This window comes from Amblyomma maculatum, chromosome 3 (assembly GCF_055883805.1).
Source record: "Amblyomma maculatum isolate TAMU_Amacu chromosome 3, ASM5588380v1, whole genome shotgun sequence".
NCBI lineage: Eukaryota > Metazoa > Arthropoda > Arachnida > Ixodida > Ixodidae > Amblyomma > Amblyomma maculatum.
Genome location: NC_139346.1, coordinates 64,623,840 through 64,645,412, shown reverse-complemented (window position 1 = coordinate 64,645,412; position 21,573 = coordinate 64,623,840). Strand labels below are relative to the sequence as shown.

The 21,573-nt window shown below is 46.5% G+C and overlaps 1 protein-coding gene across 1 annotated transcript in view; it reads right to left on the bottom strand.

The window, feature by feature from the left end:
* LOC146194883 (uncharacterized) overlaps positions 1-20,267 on the bottom strand; it is a 216,110-nt gene extending 195,843 nt beyond the window's left edge. Inside the window, exon 1 of the mRNA XM_084597579.1 lies at positions 19,872-20,267. Within this exon, the coding sequence (XP_084453705.1) occupies positions 19,872-19,993 (122 nt within the window). The 5' untranslated portion in view covers positions 19,994-20,267. The remainder of the gene's footprint in view (positions 1-19,871) is intronic.
* Positions 20,268-21,573: the final 1,306 nt, after the last annotated feature.

Here is a 21,573-nt window from a genome sequence, read left to right as displayed (position 1 = left end):
ACAACGAGCATGAACAAACATGGAATACAGAATTGATAAGCGCGCCAGAATCCCAATAATAAGGTCGCATGCCAGTGGCTGTCGAACAGGAACAAATAAAGATTTAAACAATTCGCGGCAATAATACCGAGAAAACAAAGGCAGCGCCCTTCTGTTCCAAGCCCGCAAGGGCTCTCCCCTCACAAACCAACGCCGTCACGAGCTGTTCGACGTGGACCCGAGGTGTCGACTGTGCGGTGCATCGGATGAGGCACTCCTACACGTCCTACAGCTGCAGCGTCCGGCTCTTCCTGAGGATCCACGCTCGTGCACCCCAGCCGAAAGCCTAGTGCCGACAGGTGATATCAAAGAGGACACACAAGAGCAGCACACGCCGACGCCACGAAAGCGCGGCTTGAGCATTTGGAACGACTGCAGGTGCGCCGAGAAACCAACAGGGAACCTGGAACGAATCCCGGCCTGACAGAGCCGCGCTGAACCATGTGCAAACTGCGCGCCCACAGTGCAGTGCCAAGGTGAGTGCCACCACGGATAACAACCCCTGCAATCATGCCTGTAGCTGCAGCTAGAGTGTACTAGAATACCTATTCTAGTACACCCTAGCTGCAGCAGCCACAACGGCTGGGGCTGGCTGATTCGCGACTGGATGGGAAATACTTATACGAAATTATAAGAGTAGTTGGTACACTTCAAGTCAGCAACGCCTCAGGGCTGGACGCGATCCCTGTGAAATTATTTAAGGACAACATTGACGTATTAGCAGTCCACCTACTACACCTATATATGCACTCTATCGAGAGCTCAACATATCCTGCGAGCTTAAAGGTCGCTAAAGTCGTACCTATCTATAAAGATGCAGAACGGACCGATCCAAGTAATTATAGGCCAATTTCAGTCCTCAGTATTATCAATACAGTCTTTGAAAAAATATTGTGTATACAAACAAAGAAGTTTATCGCCCAATACAGGGTTACATCGCCTAGTCAGCACGGGTTTACACAGAATAGATCAACAGGATCCGCCGTTCTTGAGCTAACACAAACTATAAACAGAGCCCTCCATGACAACAAGATTGTTATAGTTGTGTACTTAGATGTAAAAAAGGCATTCGATGCAGTTAATCATGCAATTCTTCTAGATAAGCTCTAAAAGTATGGGTTTAGAGGGAAAATATCAGAATTTTTCAATAAGTATCTTTCAAACCGAATACAGCAGGTGGTAATGAATAACGTAATCTCTGAGCCGCAGGTCGTGTTAACCGGAGTCCCGCAATGATCAGTTTTGGGGCCAAGCAGCGCCTCCCCGGTTTGATGTATGCAGACGATATTGTGCTGCTAGCTGAGAGTCTGGGAGAATTGCAAACTCTAGTTAAGTATTGCGGAGACGAAGGGGACGCTCTAGGCTTCAGTTTCAGCACAGTTAAGTCGGGTCTGATGATTTTCAACGGCTCAACTGATCAGGGTCTTAAAATTCAAGGCCGTGAAATGCCTAGAGTAGCAGAATATAAATATTTGGGGGTATGCGTAAACGAAGGATTGGCATACATTGGAAAGCATGAGCAATCACTTAAGGCCAAAGGGCGAAGGAATGCCGGGATAATGAAGCATAAGGCATTGTGGGGATACAATAGGTATGAGGTATTGAGGGGTATTTGGAAAGGAATTACGGTGCCCGGACTTACTTTCGGAAATGCGGTTTTGTGCCTAAAATCAGAGGTACAGTCGACATTAGAAACAAATCAGAGATCCGTTGGACGATTAGCACTAGGTGTCCACGGCAAAACTACAAATGAGGCGGTACAGGGAGATATGGGCTGGGCATCTTTCGAAGTACGGGAAGCTCAGAGTAAAATATTATATGAGGAACGCCCGAGGAAATTGGACAGTAACAGATGGGCAGCTAAGGTATTTAAATACCTGTACCTAAAAAGCGTTGACTCACAATGGAGGAAAAGAACTAGGAAACTAACTAGTAAGTATGCTAGTAACAAGGACAAAGAAATAAAGAGCATTAAGCAACACGTGAAAAACGCAGAAGGTAAAAATTGGATAAATTCGATGGAAAAAAAAAACAGAGTGTGGAATTATACCGAAAGTGGAAAATGCAGATCAGGAAGGAAGATTTCTTTGATAACTCAAGAAGCAGTGCCCTACTTTTTGAAGCTAGATCAGGGTGCCTTAGAACACGCAGCTACAAAAAGAAGTTTAACAATGGAGATGACGCATGTGCTGTATGTGGAAACTCCAGTGAAACAATTGGCCATATTATACTCGAATGCAATGGTATCCATCCGGAAGTTGATGCAGGCGCAATCACTGTTCCTGAAGCTCTGGGGTTTAGAGATAACAGTGGCCGGGTGAATAAACCGGCGGTGGAAACTAGCAAAAAACGGCTAGAAGATTGGTGGCTTAAAAGCAGAGAAGTGACATAATGTTAGTAATGTAGGAGCAAAATTTAATAAATAGAATGATGGTTTAGTTAACCATTCTAAATCAATAATTAAGATATATGGAGAAAAATGAGCATGATAGCTACTGCTACCACCCCGTTTCAAAGGGGACGCTCCTATATTCCATCCATCCATCCATCCATCCTCACGGACGATAATACTGAGGTGTTGACACTGCGACCGCGGGAGCGTCCAGATAATGTTCGGCCGCGGCGGAGCGCGCCTTGTAGTTCGGCTGCAAGCCGACAGATGGCGCGGATGCCAGCGAGCCCAGTGCTTCGGTATCACCGGTGCTGTTCATGCTTTATATGATAAACCTGGAACGGAGGTTACAAGACAGTAACCTAGGTTTTCACCTGTCATATAGATTAGGTGGAAAGGCGGTAGAGCCGCGCCTCCCCGGTTTGATGTATGCAGACGATATTGTGCTGCTAGCTGAGAGTCTGGAAGAATTGCAAACTCTAGTTAAGTATTGCGGAGACGAAGGGGACGCTCTAGGCTTCAGTTTCAGCGCAGTTACGTCGGGTCTGATGATTTTCAACGGCTGAACTGATCAGGGTCTTAAAATACAAGGCCATGAAATACCTAGAGTAGCAGAATATAAATACCTGGGGGTATGCGTAAACGAAGGATTCGCATACATTGGAAAGCATGAGCAATCACTTAAGGCCAAAGGGCGAATGAATGCCTGGATAATGAAGCATAAGGCATTGTGGGGATACAATAGGTATGAGGTTTTGAGGGGTATCTGGAAAGGAATCATGGTGCCCGGACTTACTTTCGGAAATGCGGTTTTGTGCCTAAAATCAGAGGTACAGTCGACATCAGAAATAAATCAGAGATCCGTTGGACGATTAGCACTAGGTGCCCACGGCAAAACTACAAATGAGGCGGTACAGGGAGATATAGGCTGGGCATCTTTCGAAGTACGGGACGCTCAGAGTAAAATATTATATGAGGAACGCCTGAGGAAATTGGACAGTAACAGACGGGCAGCTAAAGCATTTAAATACCTGTACTTAAAAAGCGTTGACTCACAATGGAGGAAAAGAACTAGGAAACTAACTAGTAAGTATGCTAGTAACAAGGACGGAGAAATAAAGAGCATTAAGCAACAGGTGAAAAACACAGAAGGTAAATATTGGACAAATTCGATGGAAACGAAACGAGTGTGGAATTATACCGAAAGTGGAAAATGCAGATCAGGAAGGAAGATTTCTTTGATAACTCAAGAGGCAGTGCCGTACTTTTTGAAGCTAGATCAGGGTGCCTTAGAACACGCCGCTACAAAAAGAAGTTTAACAATGGAGATGACGCATGTGCTGTATGTGGAAACTCCAGTGAAACAATTGACCATATTATACTCGAATGCAATGGTATCCATCCGGAAGTTGATGCAGGCGCAATCACTGTTCCTGAAGCTCTGGGGTTTAGAGATAACAGTGGCCGGGTGAATAAACCGGTGGTGGAAACTAGCAAAAAACGACTGGAAGATTGGTGGCTTAAAAGCAGAGAAGTGACATAATGTTAGTATTGTAGGAACAAAAATTTAATAAATGGAATGATGGTTTAGTTAACCGTTCTAAATCAATAATTGAAATATAGGAAGAAAAATGAGCATGATAGCTACTGCTACCCGCCCGTTTCAAAGGGGACGCTCCTATATTCCATCCATCCATCCATTATTCTCGTTATACGTGAATGATTTTCCAACCATATTAAAATATTCCCAAGCATTAATGTACGCTGATGAGACAGGTTTAATATTTACAGAAGACACAATAAACGAACTAAACAATAAAATAAATGAAGAATTAGAAATTATCCTTAACTAGTTCACTAACAATAGCCTTTCTGTCAACATTCAGAAAACAAATACACTGTATTTAGTTCAAGGGGAAAAAAGTGAAACTACAACGATGTTGCATTGTATTTAAATAGCGTGCCACTACAAAGAGTAAATCATTTCAAATATCTTGGTGTACATTTTGACTCTGGCATGTACTGGAAAAATCAGGTAAAACAGGTTTGCACAAAGTTAGCTTATGGATGTCATGTTTTATTGCAAGCGGGAGAATGTTTTGATTTTTCAATTCTTCGCATACTCTACTTTGCTTTTATACAGAGCCAACTAATGTACTGCATAGAGTCATGGGGTAACACGTATACTGCATATCTCGAACCTGTAATCCGATTACAGAAGAGAGCGGTAAAAATGATTACTTCTTCAAAATTATCTGACTCTAGCAAACCGCTCTTCAAGTCAACCCGCATTCTGCCTTTTCACTCCATATTCGCTTTAAAGGTAGCGCAGACAATTCACCAAATCTTACAAATTAATAACCCACTTCCACATAGCATATTTATAAGACCTAAAAGGGAAACTAGGGCGGCTAGTGCCAAAAATTTCAACGTACCAGTGTCTCGCAACAGTTACGGGCAAAGACTTATAGAGTTCAGTGAAGTTTTGATTTGGAATGGTATACCTGACGATATTAAACTGAAAAGAACCTTTGTGCATTCTTTGAAAATGTTCCTAATGAATATGTGAAGTTATGGTGTATCGTTTTTCTTCTTGTGGGGAAGTGCGTATTGTGTACGCTTGCTTTTGTTTATCTCTAAATCGTTGAGAATGTGACTTTTTATTTTATGAACGCAATGTATCGTCTTTGCATGCTGCATTTAAAATGTACAATATTGTGATGGACCCGAAACTAGCCTCTGGCTATGGGTCCTAGAGCATTGTGCGTATTGTATGTTTGTAAATTGATTTTTGTTTGAATAAAAAAAAAAAAAAAAGGCGGTGTGGCTCGGCCCAAATGTGGCTAGCGGATTGGATTCGCAACGCTTCTTCAGGCTGCTCGACCGAAAGAGCCACGAAAGACTTACACAGTTTTGTGCTTTGATGTTTTTTTTTTTAATTTTTTTCTTTAGCTACAAGTTTTTCTTGTGGCGTTGACAAACGCCTGCCCCGAGTCAAAAGGGACCAGGACCTCTCACTCTTTCACACTCACTCTTTCTTACTCTCTCACTCACCTTCTCACTCCATCGTCATCATGATCATCAACCGGACTACACTCACTGCAGGGCGAATGCCTCTCCCATATTCCTCCAATTAATCCGGTCCTGTGCTAGCTGCATCCACTTGACCCCTGCGAACTTCTTAACCTCATCCGCCCACCTAACTTACTGCCGCCCCCTGCTACGCTTTCCTTCCATTGGAATCCAGTTTGTTACCATAAGCGACCATCGGTTATCCTCTTCTCACTACATGCCCTGCTCATACCCATTTCTTCTTTGTTTCCACTAGAATGTCATGAACTCGTTAATTCTCCGACCTACTCTGTGCGCTTCCTCTCTTTTAACGTCACACCTTAACTCTTTCGTTCCATAGCCCTCTGCGTTGTCCTAACTTAAGTAGAACCCTCTTTGTCAGCCTCCACGTTTCAGCCCCATAGGTAAATACAGGTAAGATGCAACTGTTGTATACTTTCCTCTTGAGCGATACCGGTATGCTAGTCACATTCTGACAGTGCTTGCCAAATGCGCTCCATCCTAATCTTATTCTTCTTGTTATTTCTTTTTCATGGTCCGGATCTGCGGTTACTACCTGTCCTAAGTAGACATTCGCCTACTACTTCCAGTGCTTCCCTACCTAACGTAAACTGCTGTTCCTCCTAGGCTGTTGAACATTACCTTAGTATTCTGCATATTATTTTCAAGCCTATACCTTACTTTTCCTGTCTAGGTCATCAATCATTCTTTGCAGCTTATCCCCTTAGCTACTTATCAAGGCAATGCCATTAGCAAATTGCAGATTACTGAGGTATTCTCCATCCACCCTTATCCCTAACTGCTGCCATTCCAAGTCTCTGAATACTGATAGAAAGCTGTGAATATTACAGGGGAGATCATGCCTCCTTGCCTAACACCTTTCTTTATAGGAGTTTTGTTTCTTTATGCAAAACAATGGTTGCTGAATAGCCCCTATATATATCTTCCAGCACTTTCATGTACGGCTCGTCTACCCTCTAATTTCGCAATGCCTGCATCACCACCGAGGTTTCTAGTGAGTCAAACGCTTTTCATAATCAATGCATGCTATGTATAAGGGCTGGTTATATTCGGAGCATTTTTCTACAACCTGGTTGATGGTATGGATATGATCTATAGTACCCTTTCCGAAAACCTGCTTGATATTTTGCTTGGTTGCGGTCTAAAGTTGTCCAGATTCTATTAGCGATTACCTTGGTAAGTACCTTATACTTAACAGACATTAAGCTGATTGGTCTGTAATTTTTCAAGTCCTTAGCGTCCCTTTCATTATGAATTAAGATAATGTTTGCGTTCTTCCATGGTTCCTGTACCGTCGATGACACCAGGCACTGCGTATACAAGGTGGCCAGTTTTTCTAGCACCGCATCCCCCACGTCTTTCAACAAATCTATAGTTTCCTGATCCTCTCGAGCTGCTTTTCCCCTTTTCAGTTTCTAGTGCCTTCTTAATTTTGTCCATCAGTGGCGGAACGTCTGACTGCATTTCCCTACCGCCAATCTCATTATTGTCTTGACGTCTTTGGCTACTGTAGAAATCAGTATAGAACTCCTCCGCTACTTTGACTATGTTGTCCATATTCGTGATGACATTGCCCGACTTTTCCCTTAGCGCATACATCTGATTTTTTCCAATGTCCAATTTCTTCATCGCTTTAAGGCTTCCCCCGTCCTTTACAATATGCTCAATTTTCTCCATGTTATACTTCCTTGTATCGGCCACTTTGCACTTATTGATTAGCTTTGATATCTGCCAATTCTACCTGGTCTGTTGGAAGCTTTCATACCTTGGCGTTTCTTAATCAAATCTTTCGTCTCCTTACACAGCTTACCGGCATCTTCTCTAACTATCCTACCACCTACTATACAGCGCACTCAGTAATGATATCTCTGAAATTATTGTTCATTGCTTCTAGGCTAACGTTGTCATCCTCGCTTGGAGCTGAATATCTATTCTGTAGAGAGATCCTGAAATCTTGTGCCCTCCCTCTCACCGCTAATTCATTGATCGACTTCTTACTAATCGGTTTCATTCCCTCTTCAGATTTATACTAATTAGAGACCTTACCATCCCATAGTCACTGCATCGCACCTTCCCGATTACCTCTACGTCCTGCATAATGGCGAGGTTATAACACAGTATGAAGTCAATTTCATTTTTAGTCTCCCCCTTAGGACCTTTTCATGTCCACTTCCGGTTCTTCCACTTGCCGAAGAAAGTGCTCATGATTCTTAAGTTATTGCACCATGCAAGCTCAACTAGTAACTCCACCCTGCTATTCCCAGAACCAATGCCATAGTTACCCACTGCCTGGTCTCCTGCCTGCTTTTTCCTTGTCTTGGCATTGAAGTTGCCCATTAGTACAGTATACTGCGTCCTTCCTTTCCGCATTGCCATTTCTTCATCTTCGTAGAAGTTTTCAACTGCCTGGTCATTATGACTTCATGCAGGTGCGTAGGCCTGTACAACCTTCAGTTTACAACGTGCCCATCCTTCAGTACATTATATGCCTCATTGGGCCTCCAAACCTCACTAAGCCGAATGACATTCCATTTTATACCCTCTAGTTCCTCTAACAGCACTGCTAAACTAGCTCCACTGGCTAGAGTTCTAGCGTTAAACGTTGCCAGGGTCAGTTTCCAATGGTGGCCTGTCCAGCGGAGCGAGAGATTCTTAGCTGTCCCCGCTGCGAGGTCTGACCGCCGATGTGGTCAGTTGCTCCGCAGCCGCTGGCGACTGAGGGCCGGGGTTTTGTAGGACTAATCATGGGAGGCTGTGGCCAGTTACTGCACCAGAGTGGCCAATTCCTGTTATGGCGAGGGAGTGCGTTGCCGGCGGTGTTCACCGGCATCAGGTCGCACCCAAAACCTGTTTATGCAATTCCATCGACACGCGGATTTTCCTTTTAATCCGGTGGGGAATTGCGCGGCACCGGGATTCAAACCACGGTCCCCTTGCATGCGAGGCGGATGTTCTACCTTTACGCCACCGCTGCTTTTTTTTTTCTTCATTGCTAAATTTATCAGATTTCACACATAAAGAACATTACTCCACAAACACACAACATGGGTTAAAACCACGCGATTTGGGCTGCGTGATCCATTACAAATTAGTCATTTGCAGCAACACTTCCATTCTCGGAAGGCACTTCGTCTTGTGTCTTGAAAACATCAATGACACTCGCAACGGCTTCGCGAAAATACTGCCGTATTTTCCTCGCATCAACGTCTGCATGCCTGAAAGCCATTCTGGATCGCCAGATACTCTGCAGGCCCAATAACACGATCATGTCCTACGGTAGCCCATCATCATCTTCAATTGGTAAAAATCGAATTGCGAATGCATCCACGGGTAGGTCTTTTTTAATTGTTCGTTGTACAATGTCCCAGAAGAAAAAGCCTTCCCAACAATTTAAGAAAACCTGTTCAATAGTTTCTGGTTTGCAGCATATGAAACAGTGATTTCCCCAAAGTACAAAAAAAAACCTTCATTTCTAAATAACTCTTAAAACTTCTAGTTTATTGGTATGGAGCTTGAAAAAAGGTTTTTGCTCCCCCTGGTACAGCCATATTTTTTACTCGTTTAAGGACCGACTTCCATGGACCTGCACAGTACAGTGACCTGTACAATGGGATCGGGAGAAAGACATCGCACAAGTCCTTATAAAGTTTCTTTCGCGTTATAGTTGATATTCAAACGAAAAACGGGCTTGCAATACACGACATGACATGTACACTTCTTTAAGGATTCCGAAAATCCTCCCGTGCATGATCGCCGAACTTAAAAATTTGGTAACACTTTGTTCAACCTAACCTGACACAGTTCGTAAAAATGGGTCCTTCATATCGCGAAAGAACATAAAATGGTTAACCACTTGGCGCAAATACAAATGCGCCAAACCAGCTCCTCCAGAGACGCGATGAAACAAGCTGGTTCGGCGGGTGCGCTCCTAAGTACTTCCCCATAAAAAAATGGCGAACACACGGTGCAATCTCTGCACATTTACACAAGAACAATGCAGCACTTGTAACACGTATCATTAACAATATCTTGGTAACAAGAAATAAATTACAAATCGTAGCACGTGCAAACATAGACCAACCGAATCCTTTCAGTCTGTCGGCCTTCTCACGTACTTCTAAAACCTGCTGGTTCCAATATGACTCACTGTCTCGATAGGTTTCCAGTGGCACTCCTATATACTTCAATGGGGTAGGTACGTTCACGAAATTCGCAGGGGTTGTGTGCCACTCTCCATGCCAGAAAACCAGACACTTATTCCAGTTCACCGCACTACCACTGACAGAACAAGTCCTTCATCAATTTGACAACACTGCGAATGCTTTCGTAGTCGGCACAGAAGATGACAATATCATCGGCATACGCGAGTATGCGGAGCTCTGCTGCATGCAAACGAAAACCTCGGACACTGCTGCTCTCCATATTGCTCAGACAAAATGGTTCAATATACACAACAGAAAAGCAATGTTGCCAGGGGGCAGCCTTGACGCATAGAGCGTTGCACTTGGATGCGCTCACCCACCTTCTTATAAACTATCAGGCGCGTCGTGCACCCTCTGTACGCCATTGCGACTCCCTTGCAAATAACTGAGCCTACGTATGCATGCTCTAAAACTGATAACAAGACATCATGCGGCACCTTGTCGAAAGCTTTCTCTAGGTCAAGCCGGAGCATGCAAGGCGTCGCAACACTCCAGCACAGACCGTGCCTTGTGGATATTAGTATATATGGTTCGGCCTTTAATGCCGCAAGTCTGATGCGGTCCTACTAATTCTTCCATTACAGTTTGAAGCCGAACGTTCATAAAGATCTTAAAATCTGTGTTCGTCAGAGATATTGGTCTGTAAACGGTAACTTGTTGAAGCTTGACTTCGTCAACGTTTTTTGGTATTAAATTTGTATGGGCTGTTAGAAAAGACGGTGTAAGCATATCCTTGTCATAGACCTCATTAAATAATGCAGTCAAAACTGGGGCGAAATTATTTTTGAATGCCTTATATAGGGCGGCTGCGATCCCGTCCGGTCCTGGAGACTTTTCAGGAGTGAGGTTTTCTATGGGGGGCTTTATTTACTTCTCCTTCGCAGACTGGTAGCTCTAAACGTATTTTTTTTGTTGTTTCGTCATCCAGCCTTGGCCTAAGAGAGAGAGGAAACCGTATGGTTGTTTTACTTGGTGATTTCAACTGCGTATCTACGCCACGGCTGCACCAGCCACCTTTGCATAGCATACTTTTATTATTAAAAGGCAGAAATATGATAGCTTCCCTCTCCCTTTGGTCGTTTAATGAACAACTACTGTCGTTTCACGAAACATTTCCTTCAAATCTGGCCACAGTCTTAATTCTCGCCCATGTAAAGGCCTCTCAAAGGTGGAGGAGCGGCTTCTGCTCCGTCTTTATACTAGCACTTTGCTGTGCCCGGCAGCTCTAAAACACTTTGACCCTTCTTTCTCGGGCAGCTGTCCGCACTGTGCGGAGAAGTCTTCAGACATCTACCACACGGTGTGGGCCAGCCTATCCAATCCTGCTATCTCCCCTAACCCCAACCCCGCCAGGGAGGACTGGGAGGCGACCCTGCTTGGCTGCTCTGACCTACAGGCCCGAAAGGTATTGGTGGAGCACGCCCGGGCAGCGGCCTACGTCACTGGGGTCCCGCACTAGGGACTCCACCTAGTGCTAGTGGGGAGCAGCCCCTTAAGGGTTGATCCGATCAAAGCTTATGTAACATACTCATTTTGTGTTATTAAATGTCTTTCTCCTCCTCCTCCTCCTGGGCTTTGCTTTACCTTTATTGCATACCTTCTTTTCCATTTTTATTGGTATAACCAGACCATGTTGGCCTTCACACGTTTTGTTAACACAGTCACTGTCTTATAACCTACGTATGCCCGACTGGTGATTTATACACAGTTACTGTCATAATTTACGTATGCCCTACTGGTGATTTAAAGAGAAAAAATTCTAGAGAGCACTTATTTGGACCGCTAAATTTCGATGAGGCGAAAGCATTATAGCGCGGTGGATCGTAGCCCTCCACAACGGCACCTCTATCTCCCTCTCTTCTTTAACTCCCACCTTCCTGCCTTGGTTTACGGCGTCTTACATGTGTCCGCAGAGAATTGCGTGTGCCCCGCCGGGGTGGTGCAGTGGTAAGACGCCCGACTACTGTGCCGGAGTACCCGGGTTCGAACCCGACCTCGGCGGCTGCGTTTCGATGGAGGCAAAATGAAGGGGCGTCCGTGTGCTGTGCGATGTCAGTGCATGTTAAAGATCCCCAGGTGGTCGAAATTACTCCGTAGCCCTCCACTACGGCTCCTATTTCTCTCTTTCCACTTTCACTCCCACCTTCCTTCCCTTACGGCGCGGTTGAGGTGCCCACAGAAAACAAGTGAGACAGTTACCGCGCCTTTCCCTTCCTATAAATAAATAAATAAATCAGATATTGCGCCTTCTCTTTCCTGTAATCAATTTCAAACGCCGCTGATGCCTGCTGTACTAACGCCTCCTAGACATCTGGGTCTGTTTGCTGTGTGGCGCGGCGTTCGAGGAAGCGGCAAATGAAAGGCACCGAACGCACGCCTGGATCGGACGCCCGGCGGGGTCAGCTTCGTATATGCATGAATCGCCTGGTGACGTCATGACCTGTCGTGACGGTACATCCCGCGCCCCTTGTCGAACATATCCAGCATTCCGTTAAACGGATCAAAGTTCACCGGCGTTCTATAATTCGTTTACAGGTAATTAAAGGCCGTATCGGTCACTCGCGGAATCCCGCTATTCTCATGGTAGACAAGGGGTTACGATGAACGCTTCACGACATGGGGCGTGGCGCAGTTGGTAAAGCGCTCGGATGGGGATTCAAGGGATGGAGGTTCGATTCCCGGTGGAGACAAGGCTTATTTATTTATCTTTAATGATCTCCCTCGAAAGGGACACCCTCTGCTGGCAACTCCTGCTGACAACGATGAGACGTTAAAGGCTTTTGCCCTAAAAAATAAAAAAAAACATCACCAAGAAGCGTTAGTGCGGAGCTTTTGGTGAACATTACAGATTTATCAGAGCCTCTTCGAGACCTATAATATAAACACCGTTTATTTTGTTAACGCCTTCAGTCGTCGTAAAAATGCCAAGGCAGCTAACGGTGGAAGAAGTGAAATAATTGGTATAAGGAAGGCAGGCTCCTTTTAGAGAAAAATTGCTGTCATAATAGGCCGACCACAGAAAACTATAAATCGTACCTTGGAGGCTTACTTCAGAGAGAACCATGTAGTAGTAACCCCTCATCGTTGCAGACTGAGAAAAACTACTCACGATGAAGACCACTTCCTCGTAGCTGCAGCCGCCCAAGACCCCATCATAATAGCGAAAAAAAGCTGTCGAGCTGCTGCCTACCATTTGAAGGCGACTTCGTGGGGATGGACTGAAAATTCGCGTAGCCGCAACAAAGCTCCTTTTTACAGCCGCTCAACTTCAGAAACGGTTAGAATTCGTTAAGCGTCACAGGTATAGGACGTCACACCAATGGAAGCAAGCGATATTCAGCGACGAGTCTACATTCTCCAGCTGGTGGAATCAGCGGCCCCGCGTCCGGAGGGTCTCATATTCTCGGCGACATAGGCATGAGCATGCTCTTTGAGCAGTTCAAAATTCACTTTCCTTTTTCCGACAGCTCCGACGAGAACGTGCTGAATTCTGCTGTCAGAGGACGCGTGTCCATAAACGTGTGGGGTGTCGTCAGCTACGCAGGCCTTGGTCCGCTCTACCGCATTCCAGGCAAGCTGGTAGCTGAAGCATACAAAGACATATGTGGCACTATTCTTATTCCACATGCAATTAATGGACCTCTCCCGGATTGGGGCTTTTACTTCCAGCATGACGGGCGCCACGCACACACTGCATCGTAGTGCAGGAGTGGCATCGCACAGCTGGAGTGGCCACCACGAAATCAGGACTGCAACATATCATTGAGAACAATTGGGGAATTATGGAAGCGAATGTGACAAGCGTGCATCCGGACAAAGCGAATCCAGAAACATTCTGGCAAGCAGTAGAATCTGAGTGGAATCGCCTTCGCGGAGACCTGGCTTTGGTAGAGTCGCTCTCCACATCACTGCCCGTAAGAATCCAAAAACTTCAAAAGCAAAGAGGACACCCTACCAGGGATTGTAGCTAATTTTACACGTTGCTGAAGTGAAGAGTATGGACATACATTATCTTGTATTGTATAACAATGTGAAGAGTATTGAGATTTATTCTTCCTTGCAGTGAATAAGTAATATCACCAATATTTTGTCTTCATATTTTTTTTACTCTTTAATAGCAGCTTTTGCAACTGCGGGCTATGAGTATACAAATGAACGGAATTGTTAAACATCGATACAGTTTATAGCAGTGCACTACTGCAGTTAGAGGAAAAGGGAGGCGCAGAAGATGTCGCCTTACGACACCTGTCGTGGGGCAAACAGTATAGAGAAGAGAGTGAAGAAAAGGACGGAAAAGTTGCGTAGTGGAGGGCACCGGAATAGTTACGAGAGCAATTAACTGAGACTACTTTCTCGCTGCTAATGCGAAAGTGTTGATTGCACACGACATGGATCAGTAACTGATCTTTAGCCGGTTCAAATAAGATCAGCGATCCTTTTATGTATTTATGTAATCATCCTTGTTATCCATTAATGCATATCCTTTATACGCTGATGCAATAAAACATCGTTTAAGAACAATTAAGCAATCCATATTATGCCTGATTCTCCCTTCACACGTACACAGAGCGCGCCTTGACTTTCTTGATTTCCGTGCACTCTTTTGCCAAGGAAAATTCAGGTGTGTAGTTATCCTTCATAGCGAAGTATAGGAGCCCACCTAAGCAGCAGGATACAGAAGGCGCCTATTAATTCATACGACCCACAACCTTGAACGGTTTTTGGTGCCGCTTATTTCTGGGCGCTGCTGCCATCGCGGTATATTTCTGCCGATGGCACATATATTACTTTCGCGTCAATAATTTCGAACATGTGGAGAGTTTTAACACGCGCTGACCGCGCACAGCTCGGAGGTGCGGTAGGCTTTGCGAAGTATAGGAATTAAGCAAAAATATGAACTTTAACACCGCCATTGCTGAGAAGAGAGCCCACGGCTTGTGGAAAAGCATGAAGGCAACGGAAGATTGCGACATTCCATTCCTGAACAATAAAAAATGCATGGCAAGACGGCTTTGTCAATATGGGTGAACGCTCGCACGATAAGCTAGCTGCCAATTTATTGCGCGCATCCCCACCGTATACAGACGAAAAGGGCACGTGCTGCACCAGCGTAACCTGCTTGGTGACGCGTAAAAAAGAAACATTGTTACTAGCTAGCGGGGAGTGTCAGCTGTTGCTGGAACAGCGAAAAGAGAGAGGAGCTACCCTTATGTTTCCCCTGTGACGGAACGTGGCGCTGCTCCTTGTTTCGGTGGCGGCTCGAGCGAACCCCTTGTTACGTTTCTCCACCGACAAGTGGGACAGCTGACGCGGCCACCGCATAGCAACAGGCAGAACCGCGAGCGGATCGGCCATTTCGACGCCGTTCATTGGCCGCGCAACGCTTCCTCCCGCCGACAAGTCTCAGCGTGATCCTGCCACGCGCCAAATGTGTGTGCGTGCGTGCGTGTGCAAACGCCGGCCAAGCCTGGAGCTTTTGAGAGAGTGCGCCGCCCTCGCCCGTCTGCAGGAGGTGGAGGAGATGAGGTCGGACCACCTGCGATTGAGTCATCGCCTTGTCTGAACTTGAAGGGCTATCTCCCTTTCCCTGTGAACTGGCATGCCTATATACAGCAGCGGCAGACTCCGCTGAGACAGACTACTTTGACGCTCCGTGGAGACGACGCTAGACACCAGCTGTGTGAGAGTGTCTGTATTCTCTCCGGGTCAGCTTCTCTGCCCGTATCTTCTCGATGTTACAGTAAAGGTTGTTTCGTTAGAAGACGCTTCGTCTTTGCTGGAACCGTTCATGCCGTCCGCCGTCCACGGAGCCGCCAGGCCAACGCTACCGAGGGGCGCGCAAGCACGAGCCGCACGTAATAACTGCTGGCAGCGGTACGCTAACTCAGGCGCTCGCGACCCAAACCTAACACCCTTCATACTGAGTGCGAATGTGCAGCGACTGATTAAAGCAAATTGAAAGCAAAATGCGCAAGGTATGAGAACTACAACAATCCTGAACTACCAGGCCGATCGTTAGCGCATGCAAGGAGGGGGACGACGCCATGAACGACCCTTAAGCATCTTTTTCATAAGACAAACCTTTTTATGGACTTTCCACTTCTCCGTGCACCTTCACGCCATAGAACATAGAAAAAAACCGGAAACTTAAGTCATACAGTTTCTATTAATAAACAGAACCTCACAGCTTTGTTCTTTGTATCTTCGCCTATTGGACTGCAAAACTAATCTAATAAGAGGAGAACGGCGAACGTCTGCCTTTCGTCTCCATCTGCCTCTTCCCCCTTTATTTTGCTCGTACTATTTGCCTGTCATCGCTTACCTCCTATCTCTTTCCTCTTACTATTTGCCTCTTATTGTTTCCCTCTTTCGTCGTGCTAAGTCAAGCCCCACTCACACCTAAGCATGTTTACTCATTTCCAGTCAATTGCGGTCATTACAAGTTGTCATTTGACATATTAGTCGTTCCGTAGTTATGCTAAGTCATTACTAGTCATAGCCAAGCAAGTTCACTCATTTCCAGTCAGTTGTGGTCATTACAAGTCGTCGTTTGTAACATTGGTCGTTGCGTAGTCATGCTGATTTATACCTAGTCATTGTAGTCATTACTGTTTAAGAGCTTAGCATGCTTACTAATTTCCAGTCAATTGCGGTCATTACAAGTCCTCGTTTGGGCTATTGGTCATTCCGTAGTAACGGTGAGTCATTCCAAGTCATTGTAGTCATTACCACTCATAGCTAAGCATGTCTACTCATTTCCAGTCAGTTGCGGTCATTACAAGTCGTTTGACGCATTGGTTGTTCTGTGGTAATTTTTAGTCATTATCATTATTCATTAACTATATCGATACCTATGGTATAACATTTATTCATTTGCGGTCGCCATCAATCGTTTTCAATCGTAATTTCCCTCCTGATACATCCGTTATTAGCAATCAGTGCCCAGATCCGAAGCACAACTCTCGCGCACGGGAATTTGTTCCATTCCAGGAGCAAACCCATTTTAGCCACTAGACAAGGTCACAAGTAATGCATACACGGAGGCCCTTAAGAATGCTCTCAATTTACTCGCTTGGATTCACAGGGGAAGTGCAAAAGCGCAAATTCAAACGTTTTCCACTAGCTTGCAGCGAAGATTACGCTCACTCTGCTGAGATACATACTTAAAAATTTTATTAGAATGCGCTCCCTGTATTCTGCGTATATTACATAGCCAATTTCACTTTGGGAATATTCAGCTCTGTATCCCATATATATAGATGTCCTGCTTGATCAGACTGTGTGGTAGGTGGATATTTTGGTTGTTCGTCACGTTCTGAATGACCTTCAGTGTGACAATACAGGTAAACAGGGAAACAACACAGCGCGACTGGATCGAGATCCTATTACGGTTACTCGATTTCCAGAACCAATGGCGGGTCACATGTTGAAACTCGCGAAAGTGAAAACAGAGAAAAACGGGCTACTTCGCAAGCCCGGTACGTGCTGGTCGGTCAACATCGCACTTAGTAGTTCGGTGGGACCGCTCAAAGCAACTGGCAACAGCCCGCTCGGTCGAGTAGCCGTCGGCGGGGTGGGCACCACGTGTCGGAAATATTCGCGCAGAAAATTCCTGATTGGTCGACGTGTTATGACGTTACAACCACATGACTTCAGACGAGAATTTCAAACACTCCCCATTCAAAATAAAGTAATGATTATTTGAAGCAGGTCAAAATGTAGCGAAAATCGCCAAGGATCGAGGTTTCTCTGAGGTATTTCAGAAATTAGAAGCAGTCCAATGAAATAGATTGCTCGTCATTCGGGTTCGAACCCAGGTCCTGTGTATGCCGGATGGTCAGGCAGCGCATAAGCCACAAAGGGTCGTTGGCACCAATCGTGTCAGAGGGACATCTAGTGAACACGATGGGGTGCGTATGACTTACTGACGTGTGCTTGAAATGTATGCTGATGTTACAGCTATATAACTTCATGATTTACAGAAAATTACAAATTTCGTGAATGTAAAGGAGGCGTTAACTGTCGCGTCTACTGCGAACTCTCAATTTCTGTACAAATAGATTCTCGGGCATCATACAGTGCATGCAAATGGGATTTGACAGCTTGGCTTCCCTACGTTCGACTTGTCTAAGATCATGTGCACTGACTGGAATAATCGCGCCTAAATTAACTTCGTATGTTGTGAGTACAACAAAACGTATAGGAGCTGCAGGTATTTGTTCTTGCGCTATTGATCGCGCGACCGAATAGCAACCACAGACGATCTTGTCAAATTTCAATGCAGAAGGGCAACTCACGTTAGGCGCGAAACTGTAAGAAACTTATGGAAACGAGTGCCGTTTTCATTATTGTGCTTCAGAGCGCAACCATACCCACAACAACTTGCAGGAATATGAAGTGTTTTGAATATCGGGAAGTATTCTCGTAAACACAGCAAGCGCCGCACGTTCAATGCAGACGGCCCTTGTTTTTACCGATTTATACACACCTCGAAATACACCTCTGTCGCTAGAGCCGCCGCGTCTCCATGGGCGTTATGGGCTTGTCTAAACACGCTACATTCGTTATAAGCTTGCAGGCGTCCGGCAGCAAAGCGCAGGAACGTCAAATCATGGCTGATCCAAGTTCACCACCACATACGCGCGTGCACTTACCGTCGGCGCCAATAAAATAAAGGCGGAAGACGTAGAAAAAAAAAAAAAAGTCTTCCAGCTTGCGCAGTATGCGGTCGTCATACAAGATAAGCCCGCTCATCCGGTTTGCGGCTGTTTTACTTGTTTTCTTACTTTAGTTTTCTCAGTTTTGCCACTGGAACGAAACAGTCATTCTTTCCAGAGATGGATTCGCAGTACCGCGGCTGTGGCCGGTGGCGTGGGTGAAGCGAGCGTTCAGCTCGCTGGCCTACAGCGCTTCGATTTTGCTTCCGTCATCGCCATGTTATTAGCATCTGGCTGCGATGCCGCAAACCGCCATTTGTGGAAAGAATGAGTGGCACGTTTCAGCCGCATAAGGAGAAAAAAAACGTCGAACAAACACAAAACTGTCGCAAATTGCATGAGTGCGCTTGTCACGACGAGAAGCAGACTTCCTGAGCTGGGCTATGCCGCCATAGCTGGGCCGCTTTCCACATGTTCTGCCATTGCATTTCATGTGAAGCCGATAGTACTCACACTGACTTCGCGAAATGTCATTCCACGCCCTCCGCATCGCGCACACGCTATCGAGAAAGCGCACATTGCAGCATTTTCTAAGAGATATATTCTTAAGCACCGCAGTGAAGACGCCATAATGGCGGTCATTCCGTAGTGCACACTGCCCGACGAAAGGCTGCAGGCATATCGATAGGCTTGTGGCCATCTACTCTCGCTTCCACTGCTGAAGCTGCACTTTGCAACAAGATGGCGCCTGTGACGTCGTATAAAGAGGGCTGGCACTTCAGCTGTGCAAAGCAATCAAATCATCCGTTGGTTGCAGTCACACCTTGAGGGAAACTGGGAGCGTGTGGGCGTTGTGTTCCGAGAACCGTTGGAGCTCCAAAGGCTTGTGTGCAAAAAAGAGCCGGCCGTGCTTGCGTGCACGTCCCTTTTTTGTCAATTCTGTCTAGCCGTCGGCAGCACAGCTGGACGAACCACGGCGGCCACTTTCTACCAGTTTCCATCTAAGTGTGAAACAGCCTGTGCGTTGGCAACACTTGCGTTGAATATCTGCATCACGAAATTAGAATCATTTGGCGATCTGTGATAAATGCTGTAGAGAAGAGGGCGCTATTCGAAGTGCACTGGCCTCGAGCAGGAACCGGCACGCATCCGTTCATGGGAAGGACAGAACCCACACATCTGGAAGGCGCGGAGCATTCTATCTGCAGTCAGCGCTATAGGAGACGGTGATGACGCGACTCGTATTCAAGAGCGTGGTTTTACTGGGCTTATCACAACTAGTTGTTTTCCAACGCACCGATAGGTGTGCCAACTGATACCATTTTGAACGCCTTACTTCAGAACAAAGATACGAACGAAACTGCATTTCCACGTCCAGAGCGGAGGATGAATGATGACAGCATGGGAGGGCACGGAGCACTGTAAGTTATTAGGCAGGTTCGCCGCACCGCCTTCGCACATGCACATCAGCGTAGTTTTCGAACTCACCTGTCTTCTTGCCGCAGCGGTGCAACGTCAAGTTCCGGAAAAAGGCACTCCTCGTCTATGGTGTCCCTCCACCACGGCGGACTGTCGCGTCTGTTCAATGAGAATTCGTAGGGTTCCTTCATTACGTTGGTCCGTGGACTCCGATAGAGGTAGCTCACAGTTCAAACAAGTGATCGCCCCAGACACACAAAGAGGCAGAACATCGCCGCGGAAGAAAAGTCAGACCACCGAAAGACGCTGCCCGCACAAGAGCGCTCACCCCAGCGAACTGAGGAGCGGGCCTAGGGACGGTAGCGCTCGCTTATCAGAGCCCGCCAGTTCGGTCGGCGAATCCGAAGTCATGCTTGGTGCGAATACGCGCTCGCTGCTGACGAGCAGGCAGCGGAGCGCGCAAGTCATTTTGCCCATTTCACCTGCCTTCTGTTACGTTTCTCCACCGACAAGTGTGTCAGCTGACGCGGCTACCGCATAGCAACAGGCAGAACAGCGAGCGGATCGGCCATTTCGGCGCCGTTCATTGGCCGCGCAACGCTTCCTCCCGCGGGCGTCTCGACGTGATCCAGCCACGCGCCAAATGTGCTCTCGTTGCTAGGGCAGCTAGGGCCCGAGCTGCCGCGGAAGCCACAGGAGTCCCGGACTAGGGGCCCCTCCTAAACTTTTTAAGAGGCTGGCCCTTAAGGCCTGCCTCCCACTTTTTTTTTTCTCTCTCTCTCATGTAAATATTATCTGATAAATGTTTTTCACCACCACCACCAAATGTGTGTACGTGCGTGTGTGTGCAAACGCTGGCCAGGCCTGGAGCTCGGGGGAGAGTGCGCAGCCCTCGCCCGTCTGCAGGAGGTGGAGGAGATGTGGTCGCGCCACCTGCGATTGAGTCATCGCCTTGTCTGAACTTGAAGGGCTCTCTCCCTTTCCCTTTGGCAGACTCCGCTGCGACAGACTACTTTGACGCGCCGCGGAGACGACGCTAGACACCAGCTGTGTGAACGTGCCTGTATTCTATCCGGGTCAGCTTCTCAGGCCGTTTCTGCATGATGTTGTAGTAAAGGGGTAAAGGCAGTAAAGGTTGTTTCGTTAGAAGGTTGTTTCGTCTTTGCTGGGACCGTTGTTACCGTCCGCCGAGCCACGGAGCTGCCAGGCCAACGCTACCGAGGGGCGCGTCAGCGGAGCGATACCCAGTCGGGCACGAGCCTCAAATCTAACTCTTCACGCTCACCGCGTGCGTAGTAGCGCTTGTCTGCCTACATAACGCAGCTGTCTGCTAGCGAAGGGAAACCGATACATGGCCGAATGGACTATCTCGATTCAGTTTCAGGTTCTGGTACGAGCGGCACTTAGCGCAATATTGGCAGCATGGCTGTGGGGGCAAGCTAACAGAGCCGCAAGCGGCGTTTCACGTAGGATGGTCTTGCATCCGCTCGTGGCGATTTTCGAGTGTTGCCTGTTAACACAAAAGTGGGTAATGACACATGAATCAGCCATCCCGTACAGCGATGTCGCTAAGTGCAGATCGATGATGCCGTTGCAAAGGCTACATTTTATGCCAATGCATATGTGCCGTTAATACAAAAGCCGTCTGTCGGCGACCGTGCACGGCACGAAATTCAAATGGCGTCATGACGCATGTATGGGAGGGTGTACAGTGAAACCGAAAAAGATGAGCGTAAGTGGCTTATGACCGGAGCACAAAAATTGTAATATG